The sequence below is a fragment of the Chanodichthys erythropterus genome, chromosome 2, assembly GCF_024489055.1.
Source record: "Chanodichthys erythropterus isolate Z2021 chromosome 2, ASM2448905v1, whole genome shotgun sequence".
Lineage (NCBI taxonomy): Eukaryota > Metazoa > Chordata > Actinopteri > Cypriniformes > Xenocyprididae > Chanodichthys > Chanodichthys erythropterus.
In genome coordinates, this window is record NC_090222.1 from 28,660,915 (window position 1) to 28,678,146 (window position 17,232).

Consider the following 17,232-nt stretch of genomic DNA (forward strand, 5'->3'; position numbering starts at 1 on the left):
TATATATATATATATATATATATATATATATATATTTCTAGCTAGTTTTAGTCATTTTAATGTTTAAACTTATTTCAGTTCTAATTTTTGTTTATTAAAGTTTTTCATCTAATATTTATACTTTATTTTATTACAGATTTATTTCAATTACAAAACTTTTTTTTAGTTAACAATAGCAAAATTGCAGAAAAACAGGGCAAAACCTTAAGATGTTCAATTAAATAATAAAATGAAAAAAATAAAATGATATAATGTATAATTGTGCTATCAATTAATGATTTACATATGCCATTGGATGACATAAAACACGAGTTTCATGGCACACAAGCTTTATTTTTTAAGCCTTTTTGTCCATGTTGGGGTATGATAGCCTAGCTTCAGTGAATGTTAAAGCAGCCAGGACATTCTGTGAAATATCACAATTTGTGTCCCAATAAAGAAAGTTAAATGGGTCTGAAACAACATGAGGGTGAGTAAATGACGAAGCAGCTTTTAATAAAACTAGATCAGCAAATTACAACAAATTAAAATACATTCTCGGCTATGACAGCTGCACCTGACCCGTGGTACAGCCTCAAAAAGCAAATTACACACTCACACATGCTCTGTCTGGCTGTACCACCCATGAAATGCACACTGGGAGTGTGTGTGTTTTCTTGTGAGAGGTAATCCAGGCCCTACAGAAGCATGTGTTACAATTGCTGAGGTCTTTTTATAGCATGTGTTTTTGTGTAATAGTGCTGAGTGTCTGTTACATTGCCTTTGGCCCTCTCTCATTAGGCAAGCCCCTCTCACGTCTCACCACCTGACTGGCCTCCTTGAGCGTACTGGATGCAGTAGTGGAAAAAGCAGGCCCTAAAAATAACACTCACACACTCATCCACCTCAGGGATGGGACAGAACATGAGTGCTGGTGAGAGCCCGCTATCACCAGTTAATATTAGCAAGCACATACAGTAATACGAAGAGGGGAGACCGACCGCTTTGCCTGCAACATTTTAATCTGTGACTTGGGATCTCCTCGTGCCCCCCAACGTCATATGGACGTTGCGCATTCCTCAGCAGGTCACACGTTCATACATACACACACATTTCACATTCCAGCAGCAGTCACAAGCGCTGTATCATCACTGCTGGCAGTACTGCCTCCTCAGCACTCCGTACACTGCTATTTCTGTCTGTCTGGACCTGGAAAAAGACAGCAAAATCGAGAGGAAGAGAGAAAGAAAGGTGGGGGGTATTCGCTCCTCGTTGCCAACGGAGTCACATTAGGCCAACTTACTGTCTGTCAGCCATCCAGAGTTACAACAGTTCCAGATGATCAGCCAGGTTTGGTTTAAACCGCCACCGTGCCAGCTGACGTTTGGCCACGTGCCACTGTTCAAAATGAAGACGTGATGACACTGTTATCACTTAACATCAGATGATGATATTGAGCTCATTGGCTAGTGATCGTTTGCTTGTCTTCTGTCAGTTCTTCTGCTGTCTTGCTCAAATGGCGGCTGGTTTCTTGCTCATTAATGATTGACTGATCAAAACTGGCATTAACTAAACAGTTTTATTGGTTTAGGATGTAAAACAGGCCTCTTTTTGGATCTATATTTCAGTGTCTGGTTTTAGAGAGTATTAACTTGTGAATTCATGTGTAGACAAGTGTAGTCCTGCTTGACGAACAAATGGCTCTTGTGAACTGATTATTTTTAGTGAATCAAAACATACAACTTGTAGTGTTGTTGATGAACATATGATTCTTATGAGCCTGTTATTTTTAATGGACCATTAAAGGTGCCATAGAACGTCTTTTTAAAAGATGTAATATAAGTCTAAGGTGTCCCCTGAATGTGTCTGTGAAGTTTCAGCTCAAAATACCCCATAGTTTTTTTTTATTCATTTTTTTAATTGCCTATTTTGGGGCATCATTAAATATGCGCCGATTCAGGCTGCGCGGCCCCTTTAAATCTCGTGTTCCCCTCTCCCGGAGCTTGCGCTTGCCTTAACCAGCATAAACAAAGTTTACACAGCTAATATAACCCTCAAAATGGATCTTTACAAAGTTTTCGTCATGCAGCATGTCTAATCGCTTAAGTATGGTATTTATTTGGATGTTTACATTTGATTCTGAATGATTTTGATAGTGCTCCGTGGCTAAAGCTAACATTACACACTGTTGGAGAAATTTATAAAGAATGAAGTTGTGTTTATGAATTATACAGACTGCAAGTGTTTAAAAAATGTAAAAAAAAAAAAAAGATGTTCAATTAAATAATAAAATGAAAAAAAATAAAATGATATAATGTATAATTGTGCTATCAATTAATGATTTACATATGCCATTGGACGACATGAAACGCAAGCTTCATAGCACACAAGCTTTATTGACTACTTTTTTTTTTTGTCCATGTTGGGGCATGATAGCCTAGCCTGCCATATGCAAATATTGGGGGCGTACATATTAATGATCCTGACTGTTACGTAACAGTCTGTGTTATGTTGAGATTCGCCTGTTCTTCGGAGGTCTTTTAAACAAATGAGATTTATATAGGAAGGAGGAAACAATGGAGTTTGACACTCACTGTATGTCATTTCCATGTACTGAACTCTTGTTATTTAACTATGCCAAGATAAATTAAATTTTTAATTCTAGGGCACCTTTAAAGGTGGAGTAAGTAGTTTTTCAAAAACACAGTTTGAAAGTTAGTCAGACTGACACCAACAACAAACGTGTAACCAATCAGCATTAGGGGGTGTATGACGGTCGAGCAAGAGGGAGATTTGAAAATAAAACTGCAAGAGAGAGACGATGAGACACAATACAAAAGAGCTCAAAAGAATATCACTGGAATGAAGGTTTGACTGGGCAAGCGCTTTAGGACCCTCGTTAATATTAGAAAAGCTTGCTAGCGCTCGAGAGAGCTAAGCGGGAAGGCCTGAAAACAGACGCGGAGGCTGCATTGATTCTGCTTCCGTGTGAGTAACATACAGTTATTAGAAGTATGAAGGTTCCCTAACCCCACCCCATAACATATTACAGCGCGTAATCAGCAGATCGTACAAATTCATACAAATTAGCCACCAATTCGCCAGAACATTAAATTGTTACGAACTGAATTGCGCCGTAACAGGTTGGAAGATTAGGATGATGATTCCAAGGGCCCTGGTCAGACAGGCCCCTCATCCCAAACTGACAAATCAATCTGGCACTCCGAACCATTTTAATGAATCAATAACATAGTCCACTTCACGATCTTATGAGCCGGCTCTTCAAATGAATAGTTCAGTCAATTAGTTAAAAAAAAAAAAAAAAAAGGAAGTTATCCGTTTACATCAGTATGACGAAAACTTCTCTTAATTGAATCAGACAGAGCGGTAACTGAATCAGCATCTGACTCACTGAACTGAATATTTAGTTACGACCGTATAAAAATGTCGAAATTAAGAAAGATTTCTGTCATTATATATAAGCAATGTCAGCAATAATACATACTCAATGTTCCTCTTTTATGTGTGTGTGTGTCTCAAAGGACCTCAGTAGCATTGGTGTAGCCTTAGTGTAGGATCGATAGCGGCTGTCTCTCCATTCCACGCTTTATCAACCATATGATCCATTAAAACCAGGCACTCTACTAGCACGCTTCCCTACACACACACACACACACTACCATCCTGAAGCTGCTGCGCTTCTCCTGCCATTCCACACCAGTTGTCCGCTCTGGCTCCCTGAGGAGAGTAGGCAATTCCAATACAGCTGAAACTCATTGAGCCATACGCCCAGTTACACTCCCAGACACACACACACACACAGTGCACACAAGCCACAAATGGACAGAGACAGAGACTGAAACAGAAAAACACCCAAACATCAGAGGCGTACAGATCAAAGAGACAGATTAATAACGGAGGCCACCAATCAGCTTTCTTTTTGACTTTAAACACTTATCACAGATTCAGTCTGAACCATAAATTGGTGAAGGTGCCATAATCACAAAGTCTCTGTTATATATAGGTGATTCTTCAATTAGTAGACAAAATACAGACAAAATACTTTAATTAAAAAAAACTAAATATTCTACTTTGAAAGGATATAGCATTGTAATGAATTTAAATGTTATTGTCTACTCATTTCATTTTTTTAAAGAAAAATATGTTGTTTTATATTTAGTTATTAAAGTTATTTAGTTATTTCAGAAATCATATATATATCCTAGTGACAGTTTGAAGATGTAGTATTGCAGAAATATTGTAAGATTTGTACTTATTCCAGGACATTTGATACATGATTTAAAGGTGCTATAGAGGATGTTTTGTTTTATACATTTTTGCAATATTACTTTACTAACTGAAAAAAATCAGTAGCAGTATTTGGTTTCTCAGTCGTCGAAAACATCCTCAATAGCACCTTTAACATGAAAAAGTCTAAATGTCTGAAGAAGACACGTGATTATTTAGGGTAACGATTCTGAAATTATTATGTATTTCTTAAGAACAGTGAATCTCCTTGGCACAGATCAGTTCATGAAGTTCAAAAGATGTAAGAATGCAGGAGGCCCACTTCCCACAGACAAGGAGTGGCTTGCCACTGTTGTATCTCTTGTTCTACTTATGCAAATGTCATCGTTTCATCACCTCTGGGCTATTACAGAGTCATACTTACACTAAATTTCTCTTTCAAGAAGACAAACCGCACTTGTAAGTTTTTATTTCACATGTATAGTTTGACGGTGGCATGTCACAGATGCTGCTGTAATGTTTGACACACCTGAGTTGTTGTGCATGTGAATGCAATTCACTAGAATTACAAATAACTACTGAAATATGCAAGGTATGAATCATGTTTTGTTTTGACAGAATGGTGTAAAGTGTCCAGATTAAGATGAGCATGACCAGGCCTGTTTACACCTGGCATTATCATCCCATAGCTCAGGTGTTCCATTCCAGGAATATGTGTGTGTTTTGCCAAATTTTATATCTTACCATCAATGTTCAAAACTGCTGTTTTAGCACGATAGATGACTGACAGTTGAGTAGGCGAACTTTTAATCAACAACACATTAACATTTACACTACAAATGCGATGTCGTAATGTGCGTTTCTGTCTAACTCCAATGTGGTTTGAGTCATTCGATCACAAAGCGTTTTGGACCCCGTTTAAACCTGTTTAGACATGACGACTCCCCCAACTTTCTTGTTCCAGTATTACACAGAATTTCCCCAAGTGGAAGGGTCCACCGTACCAAGTTTTGGGGGCGGAGACAAAACTGCACTCTTTCCTGAACCACATCCTCTGAAAATGAGCTAAACCTGCATTTCCACCTTGACTTGCCACTGCCAGCCTGGGGTTTCCAAACAGATCCGCTCCACTTCTGGTTTCCTCCACATCACTCCCTTTCTCTTGAAATAATTTCATTCTAATTTTAATTATAACAAGTTAAAAAACTGATATAGAGAATGCGTTGAATGTGATATCACTGAAGTACCGCTGTGAATGTTTGACCGTTTGTGTCCTCTGAGAAACGCCTGTTTATATGTTGAAGAAAGAAAGAAAGAAAGAAAGAAAGAAAGAAAGAAAGAAAGAAAGAAAGAAAGAAAGAAAGAAAGAAAGAAAGAAAGAAAGAAAGAAAGAAAGAAAGAAAGAAAGGTATCTGCATAGAAAATGAGCCATGTGGCCTTTTAAAACTGTGTATATGAAAGCATGAGCTTCTGCATGCAGCTGTTGTTGGTGATATCTGTGTGTTTTCTCTGGGGCTGTCCCTCTACACAGGCAGTGGTTAGAGCTCAGGAAATGGTTACAAGAAAGAAAAAAAAAAGAAAAGAAAAATATATGAACAGAAAAAACTCTGAATCTCGAGGTGTGAACACGCTCATCCAAACACATTTTCAAATTTCAAAGTAATTCAAAGACCTTTCAATGTGACTTCCTCTAGTCCTTGAATATGCAAGTGGGCACATATCCGTGTCAAAATAAATAGATTTACATTTATTTATTAAACTTGTGTTCATTTTTTTAATTGTGTCCTTTAAATGTGTTGTGCTTTTAATATATATATATATATATATATATATATATATATATATATATATATATATATATATATATATATATATATGTGTGTGTGTGTGTGTGTGTGTGTGTGTGCAACTTTCATGATCACTCTTATTATGGTGTGTTAATGCATTAGTCATAAACACTGGATTTCAGCCTAAAGTAGCACATAGAGCCCAGTAGAAAACAATTAAAACACACTCCATTCAATCTCACACACAGAGACTCAAACGCACCACTCCTTGCCCATATGGATCCATTTTTAAGATGATACTGAATAATTCTGAGTGTATTGTTAGCTGTTGGGATCAGAATGAACCAGAGGGAAACCTTACTCTCAGTTAGGACATGAATAATGAAGAACACAGACTCAAACTCACACACAGACACAGAGAGGCTGTTTAACTTGTAAAAGTGGGTCACAGCGCCTCCAACAGGCTAATTTAATGTTGTTGGCTAAAGATTATGATTGACGTTCGGTTCTATGAATACGCGAATCGCAACTGCGACTAGTTTTAAGTCTGTTTGTGGATATTATCGGCAAAAACAATGTAGCACAATCTAGAATAGAAAATTTGAGGGATATTAATTTGTGGTTGAACAATTCCTTTAGCAAATTGTATAGGCCTATGCTATGAACAAGCTCTATATATCCTGTAGGTCACTAAATATACAAAAAATGAGAATTTTACATAGATGTTTGATGAACATGTATCTCAGTGTTGCACATGTAAGGGATGTTCATCCTTTTTTCAAACTGAGGCTACTGCACATGTATCTTTTCAGCCGTATGGAGTCCCTTATGAATTCATATAGCATGCATTTTACATTTCTACTAATCACAACAATTTTAAAAGCCACTTGCCTTCACTTTCAAACTGCTTCAAACAGTTTTTGCGTCCGTCACATTTCCTTTTTATGTCCTTTGTATATAATTTTGTGAGCTGGGCAGGGCAAGATTTTGTTTTTGCACAGGCACGCTTGATTTAGTGTTGATGGGACATGACTGCAGGCTCAATGGAAATGGTGTAATAGCACACATATTGCATCATGTTCAGAGACTGGCGGAGCCGATCCAGCTTGCACAGTAACGGCACGTCTGGAATGCACATTTGCATACAACCCGTTCTTATCCCACAGACAAGAGATATGCTAATTATGCCCTGAGATGCAAATCACCTTCTGATTTTTTCCCCTTTCAGAAGATGAAAGAAAAACAATGGTGACAAATGTTTTACAGCATTTTATTGTACAATTTTACATATTAAGTTTGTACAAAGGTTTAACAAAAAGATCTATCTTAATCTGGTGTGTGTGTGTGTGGGGGGGGGGGATAGGGGGAGTTGTAGTGGCTGGGTAAACTTGAATGGGGTTGAAAACCCCTTGAAATGGAGGTTTTAATAAAAGAATAGGTGTTGATGGTCAGAGTTTGGTCCAAGTCCAATGGCTTAAGATTCGGTGACAGGCTTCAGGGTCGGAGTTCATGCGGGTTTAGGAGCGTGTGTACTTTCCCCAGATGTGTAGCATGAATACAGATGCGATAAAGAGCAGACTCATTACCAAAACTGGTACTGGGCCACTGCAAGAAGAGAGAAAGAGAAATAGATGGTATTACTGTCAGATCTCATTATGATTATTAATCAGCGAGAGAGAGGGACCCCTAGTGGAGGATAGACAGACTAAACTCAGTAACTAGTTCTCAAATTTCAGAAGATCCTCGATTACAATATGAGAGGAATTTAAATAAAAAGTTTGGAACAAACTTCCTCCCTCTGGGCCAATCAGGACTGCTTGTTTTGATCATGTGATAGAAGGCTGTGTAATTAGGATTCTAAATGCTGGCGAGTAGGATACTGTTAACGAGCCAGGTGGAAAATGTGGGGCTTTATTAAAGCAGGAACTGACCATCCCCTGAGTCGCTAAGCAGCCGCGTAACCATGCCGACTGAAGGCCCACCCCTCAGGCTTTAATTGATGTGACCTTTTCCAGCGGAACTTTAATTAAGCTCAAAACACACAGACACACACACACAAAACCTAAAGAGTGAAAAATACTTCACACACATAACTCCAGACTCTTACTCTAAGAGACTCTTGACTGTAAATACAGCCACTGTAGACACACTCAAACCCATTCTGACATACTCGGCTAATTCGTACATATGGAATAAACATATGTAACATCTTTAAACACAAAGCAGAAATTGCTGTAGATGAACACTATAGCAGAAGTTAGTTACATTGAGAGAATGGCTGTAAATACAGGCACACACATATTCACAGCTGTAGGAGGGCAAACGGCAGGGGAGACATCAAATAAAGACGGAGGTTGAGCCCATGAGGCCAATTTCCTGTCGTTAAAATTTCATGTTTATCCTTATAAATGCTAAACCTCTCAGAACCCACTGCCCCTCCCTTTCGTGTCACTTCCTGTTGAGCTGAGGGGATGAATTAAAAATGAGCGTCTGTGTTGGTTCTTTGCACATTAAGTACCTCAAATCATAACCTTTTCTTATTTTGTACTTAAATTAGACAATAAAAATAGGTCTAGTATGATTTCCTAGCTAGTGGTATTATTATGTTTTTTTTTTTTAAATCATAACTAACAATAAAAAAGGAAAAATATGTATTTTTTATAATAATTTAACTTTATTTGAGATTACATATTAAATTTTTTCCTATGACAATATATATTTTTATAAATTAACATCTAAAGCATTTCACAAATGTTAATCTAAAATGGCTAACTGTACTCTTACCCCCCCCCCCCCAAATTAATTAATTTCAGTAGTCTATTTTCAAATAAATGCCAATTATATATTTGAATAACTGAATAATAATTATATATAATAATGTAACTACAACAGTACTAACAGTGCTGTTTATAAGATATTTTAGTATGAAAACCTCTGCTAAACAAATAAATGTAATTTTCAATTCATGTACACTACCATTCAAATATATATATATTTTTTTTAAAGAAGTCTCTTATGTTCAACAAGGCTGCATTTATTTGATCAAAAATACAGTAATATTGTGAAATATTATTACAATTTAAAGTAACTTTTCTATTTTAATAGATTTTAAAATGTAAATTTATTCCTGTCATGGCAAGTGGAAGTTGTGCAGTTGTGCTGCTTTTTAATTTTTTTTTATGGAAAACCAGATACATTTTTACAGGATTTTTGATGAGTAAAAAGATCAAAAGATCAGCATAGAAATCTTTTTTTTAACATTATATATGTCTTAACGGTCACTTTTTATAAATGTAATGCAGTCTTGCTGAATAAAAATATTAATTTCTTTCAAAAAAAAAAAAAAAAAATATATATATATATATAGAGATATTTTTTTTTTTTTTTGCTCTTTGAGTAAAAAGAGTTTTAAATCTTTGTGCGAATACTCACACTTTAAGTCCCGGTGAGTCCTCAGTGTAAAAGCGCCACATGCCTCCTGTGCCAGCTGATGCTGTGGATCTGCCTGCGCTGCGTGCGCCACTGCTAGGGGCTTTCCTGAGGGAATCAACAATAAGAAAATATGCTTTAACATTCAAGACGAATAAAAGAATCAGATATTATCAAACACTCTAATTTAATTAAAATGCCAACTAACTGATTAGAGCCTGACTATCAGTTCAGTGAGCAACTAAATCATACCCTGATGATGTCAAATTCACAGGACAAACACTGAATAGAGCCCAATGATTGGCAAGTGTGACTTATAGCTGATCAAATCACATAATCACCAAGAAAGCTCTTTGATGGTGCATTAAAGGGTTAGTTCACCCAAAAATAAAAATTCTGTCATTAATTAATTCACCTTTATGTCATTCCAAACCCATAAGTCCAATTCATTCATCTTCGGAACACAAATGAAGATCTTTTTGGTTAAATCTGAGAGCTTTCTGTCCCTCCATAGACAGCTATGTGACTACCACTTTGATGCTTCAAAAAGAGATCGTAAAACTAATCCATACGAATTGAGCAGTTTAGTCCAAATTTTCTGAAGATACTCGATCAGATTTAAATTAGGCTTTTGTTCACATATTGATCAGCAAACGTAAACAGAAGCTCAACTGAACCTGTGAGAACAAACCTCCTGCGGAAGCTCAAACGTGCTGCGTAACACGAGAATGAATCTCATTGGTTCTTGCACATCAAGTGAACATGCTTGAGCTTCTGTTTACCATATCTGATGTGTGAGTTGATGGATATTTATATGTGAATAAAAGCCTAAAATCAATCTGGTCATCGTATAAAATCAATTGTGTCTCTTCAGAAAATTTTAGACTAAACCGCTCAATTCATATGGATTCGTTTTACGATCTCTTTATGAACTTTTTGAAGTGTCAAAGTGTCAGTTGCATAGCTGTCTATGGAGGGACAGAAACTATCAGATTTCATCAAAAATCATTTGTGTTCTGAAGATGAACGAAGGTCTTACGGGTTTGGAACGACATGAGGGTGAGTAAATAATGACAGAATTTTAATTTTTGGTTGAACTAACCCTTTAAGGCCCAAACAAAACTGCTTACCTCTGTCTGGCTGAGGTGCCGGCAGTGCGGGGGGCCACGGTCTTACTCGGGGAACGGCTGGAGGCACCAACATTTGTTGCACTAGCTGCGGGTCCAGGCTGAGATGACAAACAAATAAAGGACTTAGAAAACCAAATGCACAGTCATTGACTTAATATTACGCCTTCAGGCACCAAAAGAAACTTGTGTATCCATCTTTAAGGCAAAACATGCTACAATAAGAACAAGTTAATAATGCTATAGCAGATAACATAAAATGACTGATATAATCCACCAATATAAAATATATAACTCATATTTGAACACAACAAATACTTATTAAAATATTTAGATCACTAGATGTTCAATCCTAGATAACAGCGAGTAAATGCCACATAGAGTTATTAGTACAAGTTAGTATTCATGCCAAGAGAGTGGACCAGATTTAGACTGAAGAGCTGGTGTGGGGGTCCAAAAGAGCCACGTCTCCCAAACAAATGCGGTGATTGCAGCTAGTTAGCAAACCATCCCACAAACTGCATATGAATCTTCTGGCACAAGACTAAACACTACTCAAAACACTATTAGTAGTAATTGAAGCACACGTCTGATTAGCTACTAAGCAATTAAATGGCAGAACTAAGTTGACTATTCTAATAACGGTACATTATTACAGAGCATGGCAGGCTAGACAGCTAGCAATCCAGATATAACTGTAAATACGCGCAAAAAAATGTATTATAAAGCTCCAAAGCTACGAAAAACTACATTAGGAAACTTACCATTTTGTTAAATAATGTATATCTCAGCAGACCGCTGGTAAAAGAATGAATTTATGGTGAGTGTCTCTGTAACTGAACTCCAGCCGATCCAGACAACTACAAGAGAAAGACTATTGATGACGTCTCGCTGAGAAGGCCACGACAGCCATCGAAAGGACCCTCACATAGGAGCCAATAGAGCGCCTGACCGGAACTGTGACCTGCGTGCTAGTTTAAACGAATTTAGGACGCTTTTGGAAACTTTATTTGATTAAAAAAAAACATTTAAACATACCATAATAAATGTAAATAAAATAAGCGAATGCAGCTTAGCTCCAAAATGTATATGTGAAAACTCAAAGGCGGAGAACAGAATGCCGTGACGAACATTGTGTATTTTGATGATGTGTACAGAGAAGGGCAGACATTTTGGCTCAATCGGGAAGCCAGTTTCACTAAATCGCGAACTTTGAGCCATATTTGATCATTCATACATTGGACAGCTGAGGGTAAAGGTACGCGTTATGTCTTATTAGTTTTTTAAACATTTTGTCTGGTAGTTAACTGATACTGTAAGCACAAGTTTGTGTTTGTGTAAAGAAAATATGGCATTTTATGTGCCCCCATGTTGTTACTAAGAATGTAGCAGGGTATAGCCTATACTGAATCTAGACTTACTGTATATGTACCGTACATATATAAGAATGAATATTGATGTTTTCCAACTCTTAAGTTGGCGTGTCCCGCTTGTTTATTGATATCTGCAGACATTTAGTGATGTAGGACTATCATAATATACAACAGAAGGTATTAAAGTTTATGACAGAAGCCCCACTGACATGGACACGTGAACGTGCGCAGAGACGTGTGCGCGCTCTGGCCTGTTGCAACAACACAGAGACATGAGATACTTGATGTAATCAAGATTAAGATGTGGTTAGATTTACCATCTGATAAAAACATTAAATATAAAAAAAGTCTGTGAGAAATGTCCCTATTTAAATGGCTAAGCAAATATATGTTATAATTACTAGGTTTTCTGGAAAGCAGAAACTGGAAAATCTAGTTGATTTGAGTTGAGCTTAAAAATAAGGTGTAACTCATTTGACCGCCTTCTGACTCAAAAGGTTCCGAGCAGGACAGGATGGTTCGGGTGGTGTTCCTGCACCCTGATCTAGGTATAGGTGGAGCGGAGCGTCTGGTGGTGGATGCAGCTGTAGCTCTGCAATCTCGTGGATGCAACGTTCAGATCTGGACGGCACACTATGACCCCCAGCACTGTTTCTCTGAGACTCTCTCACCTGACCTGCCTGTCGTGTGTGTTGGCGACTGGCTGCCCACCAGCGTGTTTGGATATTTCCATGCTCTCTGTGCATACCTGCGCATGATCTACCTAACTCTCTATCTTGTGCTCTTTAGTGGGGAGGAGTTTGATGTTATTTTCTGTGATCAGGTAACTACTAATGCTACTAAAACTAACTACTAATTATCAGTCAGTTTTGTATTGTTTATATTTTATTATAGCATTTATTTTTTGAATTAGCTTTTATTTTTTATGTTTTCAGTTGTCATTTTAATTTTAGTCTAAGTTTTAGTAATTATGTTATGTGCTTTTATCATATTTATTTTTTTATATTTCTATTTAGTTTTAGTCATTTTTGTACTTCAACTTAAACTTGTTTATTTCAGTTAATTGCAAAGATGATACTTTTTTCATCTTAAATCTTTCATCATCTTTTTTCATCAGTATTGACTTCATCTTTACTTTATTTCAATTACAAAAAATGAGTTTTTATAGTTTTAGGTAACAATAATTAGCTGTGGTGGGTGGTGACAACGTATTTTTACTTTGTTACTGTGCTTATTTTTCAAGTATATATTTGATTTTCATTTTGAGAAACTTTTACTTAATTACATTCCTAAGCATAATATGTGACTTTTTACTCAACTATATTTCATAAAATAAAAAATCATTAGTATGCCTATTTCAAATCAGCAACAAAATCTGACATGAACTATCCCATAAATGTTGTTTCTTATGCTCAGAAGCTAGAAAATATGCATGTGCAGTTCTAAGTGTGCGTCTCAGAACACTGTTTCTATAGCAAATGGAGCTTCTAACGCAAGCTAGAAGTACAATTGGCGATTTGGTTCTTTTATTTTGAAGGCAGGACTTATTCTGAAATATTGCATGCACACTGCACTTTCTCCTATTCAGAAGTATTATGAGTGCACCATCTTCGTATATCTAAAGTCTTTGGTTCTCATCAAAACCACCAGGTTTAATTTTATCTCCTATTTTCAGGTTTCAGCATGTATTCCCTTTTTGCGTTTGGCACGTCACAGGAAGAAAGTCCTATTCTACTGTCATTTCCCTGACCAACTACTGACTCAGCGTCACTCTGCTCTAAAGCGCCTATATCGTGGCCCCATCGATTGGTTTGAGGAACTGACCACAGGCATGGCCGATCGAATTTTGGTCAACAGCCAGTTCACTGCAAGAGTCTTCAAACAGACGTTCCCCAAACTAGCTGAGATCCACACCGACGTCCTTTATCCCTCTCTGAACTCGGCAGCTTTCGATGATGAAGTAGAGGACCTCAGCGGGCTGCTCCCTGAGGGGCGGAGCTTCCTCTTTCTGTCAATCAACCGCTATGAACGCAAAAAGAACCTGCCGTTGGCACTGCAAGCATTAGCGGCCCTGAAGGAGCGTCTTTCTACAGGGGAATGGGAGCGCGTGCACCTCGTAATGGCAGGGGGCTATGATGAACGTGTGGTTGAGAATGTAGAGCATTACGAAGAGCTGCGCTCACTAGTGGCCTCTCTTGGCCTGGAGGACCACGTCACCTTCCTGCGCTCTTTTTCAGACAAACAGAAACTGTCTTTGCTGCACAGCAGCACTTGTGTACTGTACACTCCCAGCAATGAACATTTTGGCATCGTACCCATTGAAGCCATGTACTTGCATTGCCCCGTTATTGCAGTTAACTCGGGTGGACCACTAGAGTCGGTGGCCCATGACGAAACAGGCTTCCTCTGCGAACCCACCCCTGAGTGCTTTTCCGAAGCAATGCAGAAGTTTGTTACAGACCCTAAACTCAAGCAGCGCATGGGGCAGGCTGGCAGAGAGCGGGTACAGCAGCGCTTCTCGCTGCAGGCCTTCACTGAGCAGCTCTACAGTCATATCACCAACCTTACCCAATAACCAATTATGACATAATAAAGGCCATTCCTCTTCAGACCGGCACACGGATGCATTCTGCCAGTCCGGTTGCTGTGGAGGGACTAATGAAAGTATGTCATCTCTAATGAAAGAAAAGAGCAGCAGGAGTTAACATGGCTTAAGAGTTCAATACAAGCCTTGAAGAATGTGGAGCACTCGTCCGACCGAGAGGGTAATGAATTATCGTGCACCAGCCACATTGATCAAGCGGGTCACTGCGAGGCCTGAGGACCATATGTGTTTGTATTTTTTTATGCCAAAGGACCATTAGAGAGTTTCTCGGGCAGAAATCGATATAGAAGTTTCTGTGCCCTGCTCTGTTCGCCAATGTCTCCGCTTTTGTTTAGTGATAACAATGGAGGATGTTAAGAGTTATTAAAGTCTCAAACTAAAGATCCTCATAACAAGTTTGTTCGAGTAGAAAAAGAAAGTTTTCTTAGGACACTGAAGGTCATATGCTGTATTGGGTTTGAGGTCATTACTGACTGTGTATGTCCTCATTCTATTGATACAAGACCAAAGCCCAGATTAAATGAGATGCTGTGTCGGGTTTGACTTTGTCTGTTGAAGCTTTTATTTTTGTATACATTGGTTACAGACTGACCAGACAGAACAGTAGCCTATTTACTTTAAATGAAAACAGATCACTGTTACTAAATAGTGGTAAATAGTGCTAAATGGTGATATTTAAATGAAAAAAGATCACTATTACTTTCTTTTGAGCATTTTATTTTCAGATTTCCCAAAACTCCAGTTAAATGAAAATCCTGTAATTATTTAATCACCCTCATGTTGCTCAAAACCTGCACGACTTAATTTCTTCTGCTAAACACAATGATATTTTGAAGAATATTTCAACTGTTTTTGTGCATACAATGAAATGCGTGTTTTGGACCCCATTGACTTTGATTGTGTGGATCAAAAATTAAAAATGTTGTCTTTTGTGTTCCACAGAAGAAAGAAAGGTTTGGTTTGAAATAACGTGACTGGAATAGATGATGTTTTTTTTGTGTGTGAACTATCCATATGTCTATTTAATTCAGTGGTTCTCAGCTTTTGTGACTCCATTGCCCATAAGAAGTAATTTTTCTGTAATACCGAAGCATTGTTTTCAAAATTTGTTTTCCAGATATTTTAAGTGCTGTTCTTCAGCTATCTTTTTAACCAGTGCATTTACATGACTTACAGTTATTCATGATTTACTGGATATGGATTAAGATAATAATATAATATTTTAGAGCTTAACATAAATGTATATTTGTTTTAAAAATGCCCATTGTTTTTTAAGATTTAAATGATTTCTATCATTTTTCCAGGTCTAGAAATCACACTTTCAAAATTAGACTACCTCATACATCCAGGTTTTCCAAGACTGTGGAAACTTAAAGGAAACTGTTGTTGAGGAAGTGAATTAAAATAAGAAATTATGATTTTTTTTTTTTTTTTTTTTTTTTTTTTTTTAGGTGTGTCTGCTTATTTTGAATCTTGTTTTGTCTTATTTTAAATCTTTTCAAATTATCTTGAGGCCCCTTTTGCAGTTTGCCGAGGTTTCTTAGTAGGCCCTTGGCCCCTGGTAGAGAACCACTGCTTTAAACGACCCGTCCACTCATGTGAAACTAAATATCTGCGATAACCTTAGAGGTGAGCGCACTTGGGCTTGCATGCTAAATTAATGGGGGGGGGGTTTAATTCAGTATCACAGACGGTCAGATGTATTGCCTCGCTAGCGTCACATCCGTTTTGTTGGCAGTTTGGGAGCAGTTTTTGTTGCATTTCCTCATTAACACTCAATGCGTTAAAGATGAGGACCTTATTTTTAGCCGTGCACTGATTGGGTTTTAATCATACATAAAAAGAGGGGTTATGGGGCCAGAGAACATGTAAATCAAGCGGGCACAATAACAAGGTCAGGATGCATAACCTTCAAACCTTTTGCTAACACTGCCTGTGTTAGGGCTAAAGATATCTGAATATGATCATTGAATAGGGGGCTGGAGGAAAGTTTGAGTTTTTGCTGTGTAAATGTGACAGACATGACCTGTAATTAACTGTTTTCATCAAGCCTGCACTCGAGAATACAATGAACGAAACATATTGGGCTTCGTATTGTTTGCTGCAATCGCGCATGAATTAAAATCTGAGCAATACATTTCCTCCAAACTAGCTCTCCAATGGTGTTGAAAAAGATGCAGATCTCAATCATTTATAATAACTGTGATAAATGTTTGCTTTCAGAGTAAGAGACACACACAACACTAATTTCCAGTTCAGTATTTGCTGATCAGTGGTAAATCTCATAGTAACAGCATTTGTTCCAAAAGAAGCAGCATCAAAAAAAGCAAATAGGAATAATATCTTCCCCCTGATGGATACACGCAGACAGGAATATCTCTTAACTGTTTTGTATGACATATTAGTTTACAACCATTTGTATTCATAGCCTGTCTTTTAGTGTTTTCTTATATGAAACGCTTGCAAATTATGATTTCAAATTTTACAGCTTCAATAAAATATTCCAGCACATTAGCATATATCTGCTGGGAATTATTGGTGCACTGTGAGGGGTGGGCTTTGATTTGCATTTGTGGTATAAAACAAATAAAAATCTTGCTCGTTTTTTTAAAATAGCAATCAATAACATCTCTCCGTGGCAAGTTATGAGCAAAATGATGGCCTCAATAAAACCAGTTATTTAT

The 17,232-nt window shown here is 37.5% G+C and overlaps 2 protein-coding genes across 3 annotated transcripts; one reads left to right on the top strand and one right to left on the bottom strand.

The window, feature by feature from the left end:
• Positions 1-7,253: 7,253 nt before the first annotated feature.
• On the bottom strand, positions 7,254-11,474 carry sec61b (SEC61 translocon subunit beta). The gene is made up of 4 exons (XM_067394993.1): positions 11,335-11,474; positions 10,574-10,671; positions 9,447-9,551; positions 7,254-7,619 (listed from the first exon to the last, which is right to left on the bottom strand). Exons 1-4 carry the CDS (start codon positions 11,335-11,337, stop codon positions 7,532-7,534), a joined length of 294 nt encoding a protein of 97 aa, XP_067251094.1. The 5' UTR covers positions 11,338-11,474; the 3' UTR covers positions 7,254-7,531.
• Positions 11,475-11,724: 250 nt separating this feature from the next.
• alg2 (ALG2 alpha-1,3/1,6-mannosyltransferase) lies at positions 11,725-16,732 on the top strand. Of its 2 annotated transcripts, none has more exons than XM_067395006.1 (3): positions 11,725-11,828; positions 12,441-12,766; positions 13,619-16,731. In XM_067395006.1, exons 2-3 carry the CDS (start codon positions 12,458-12,460, stop codon positions 14,516-14,518), a joined length of 1,209 nt encoding a protein of 402 aa, XP_067251107.1. In that variant the 5' UTR covers positions 11,725-11,828; positions 12,441-12,457; the 3' UTR covers positions 14,519-16,731. The 2 variants fall into 2 exon arrangements, with proteins under 2 accessions (XP_067251107.1, XP_067251116.1); XM_067395015.1 differs by having other exon boundaries at positions 11,775-11,822; positions 13,619-16,732.
• The last annotated feature ends 500 nt before the right edge of the window (positions 16,733-17,232 follow it).

Excerpts from the sequence above, each read along its gene's own strand:
- sec61b (XM_067394993.1), bottom strand. Across the intron at positions 9,552-10,573 it reads GGCACCTCAGCCAGACAGAG|GAAAGCCCCTAGCAGTGGCG; the intron begins GTAAGCAGTTTT and ends TGATTCCCTCAG. Across the intron at positions 7,620-9,446 it reads GACTCACCGGGACTTAAAGT|TGGCCCAGTACCAGTTTTGG; the intron begins GTGAGTATTCGC and ends CTCTTCTTGCAG.
- alg2 (XM_067395006.1), top strand. The coding sequence starts at position 12,458 with ATGGTTCGGGTGGTGTTCCTGCACCCTGATCTAGGTATAGGTGGAGCG. Across the intron at positions 12,767-13,618 it reads ATGTTATTTTCTGTGATCAG|GTTTCAGCATGTATTCCCTT; the intron begins GTAACTACTAAT and ends TCCTATTTTCAG.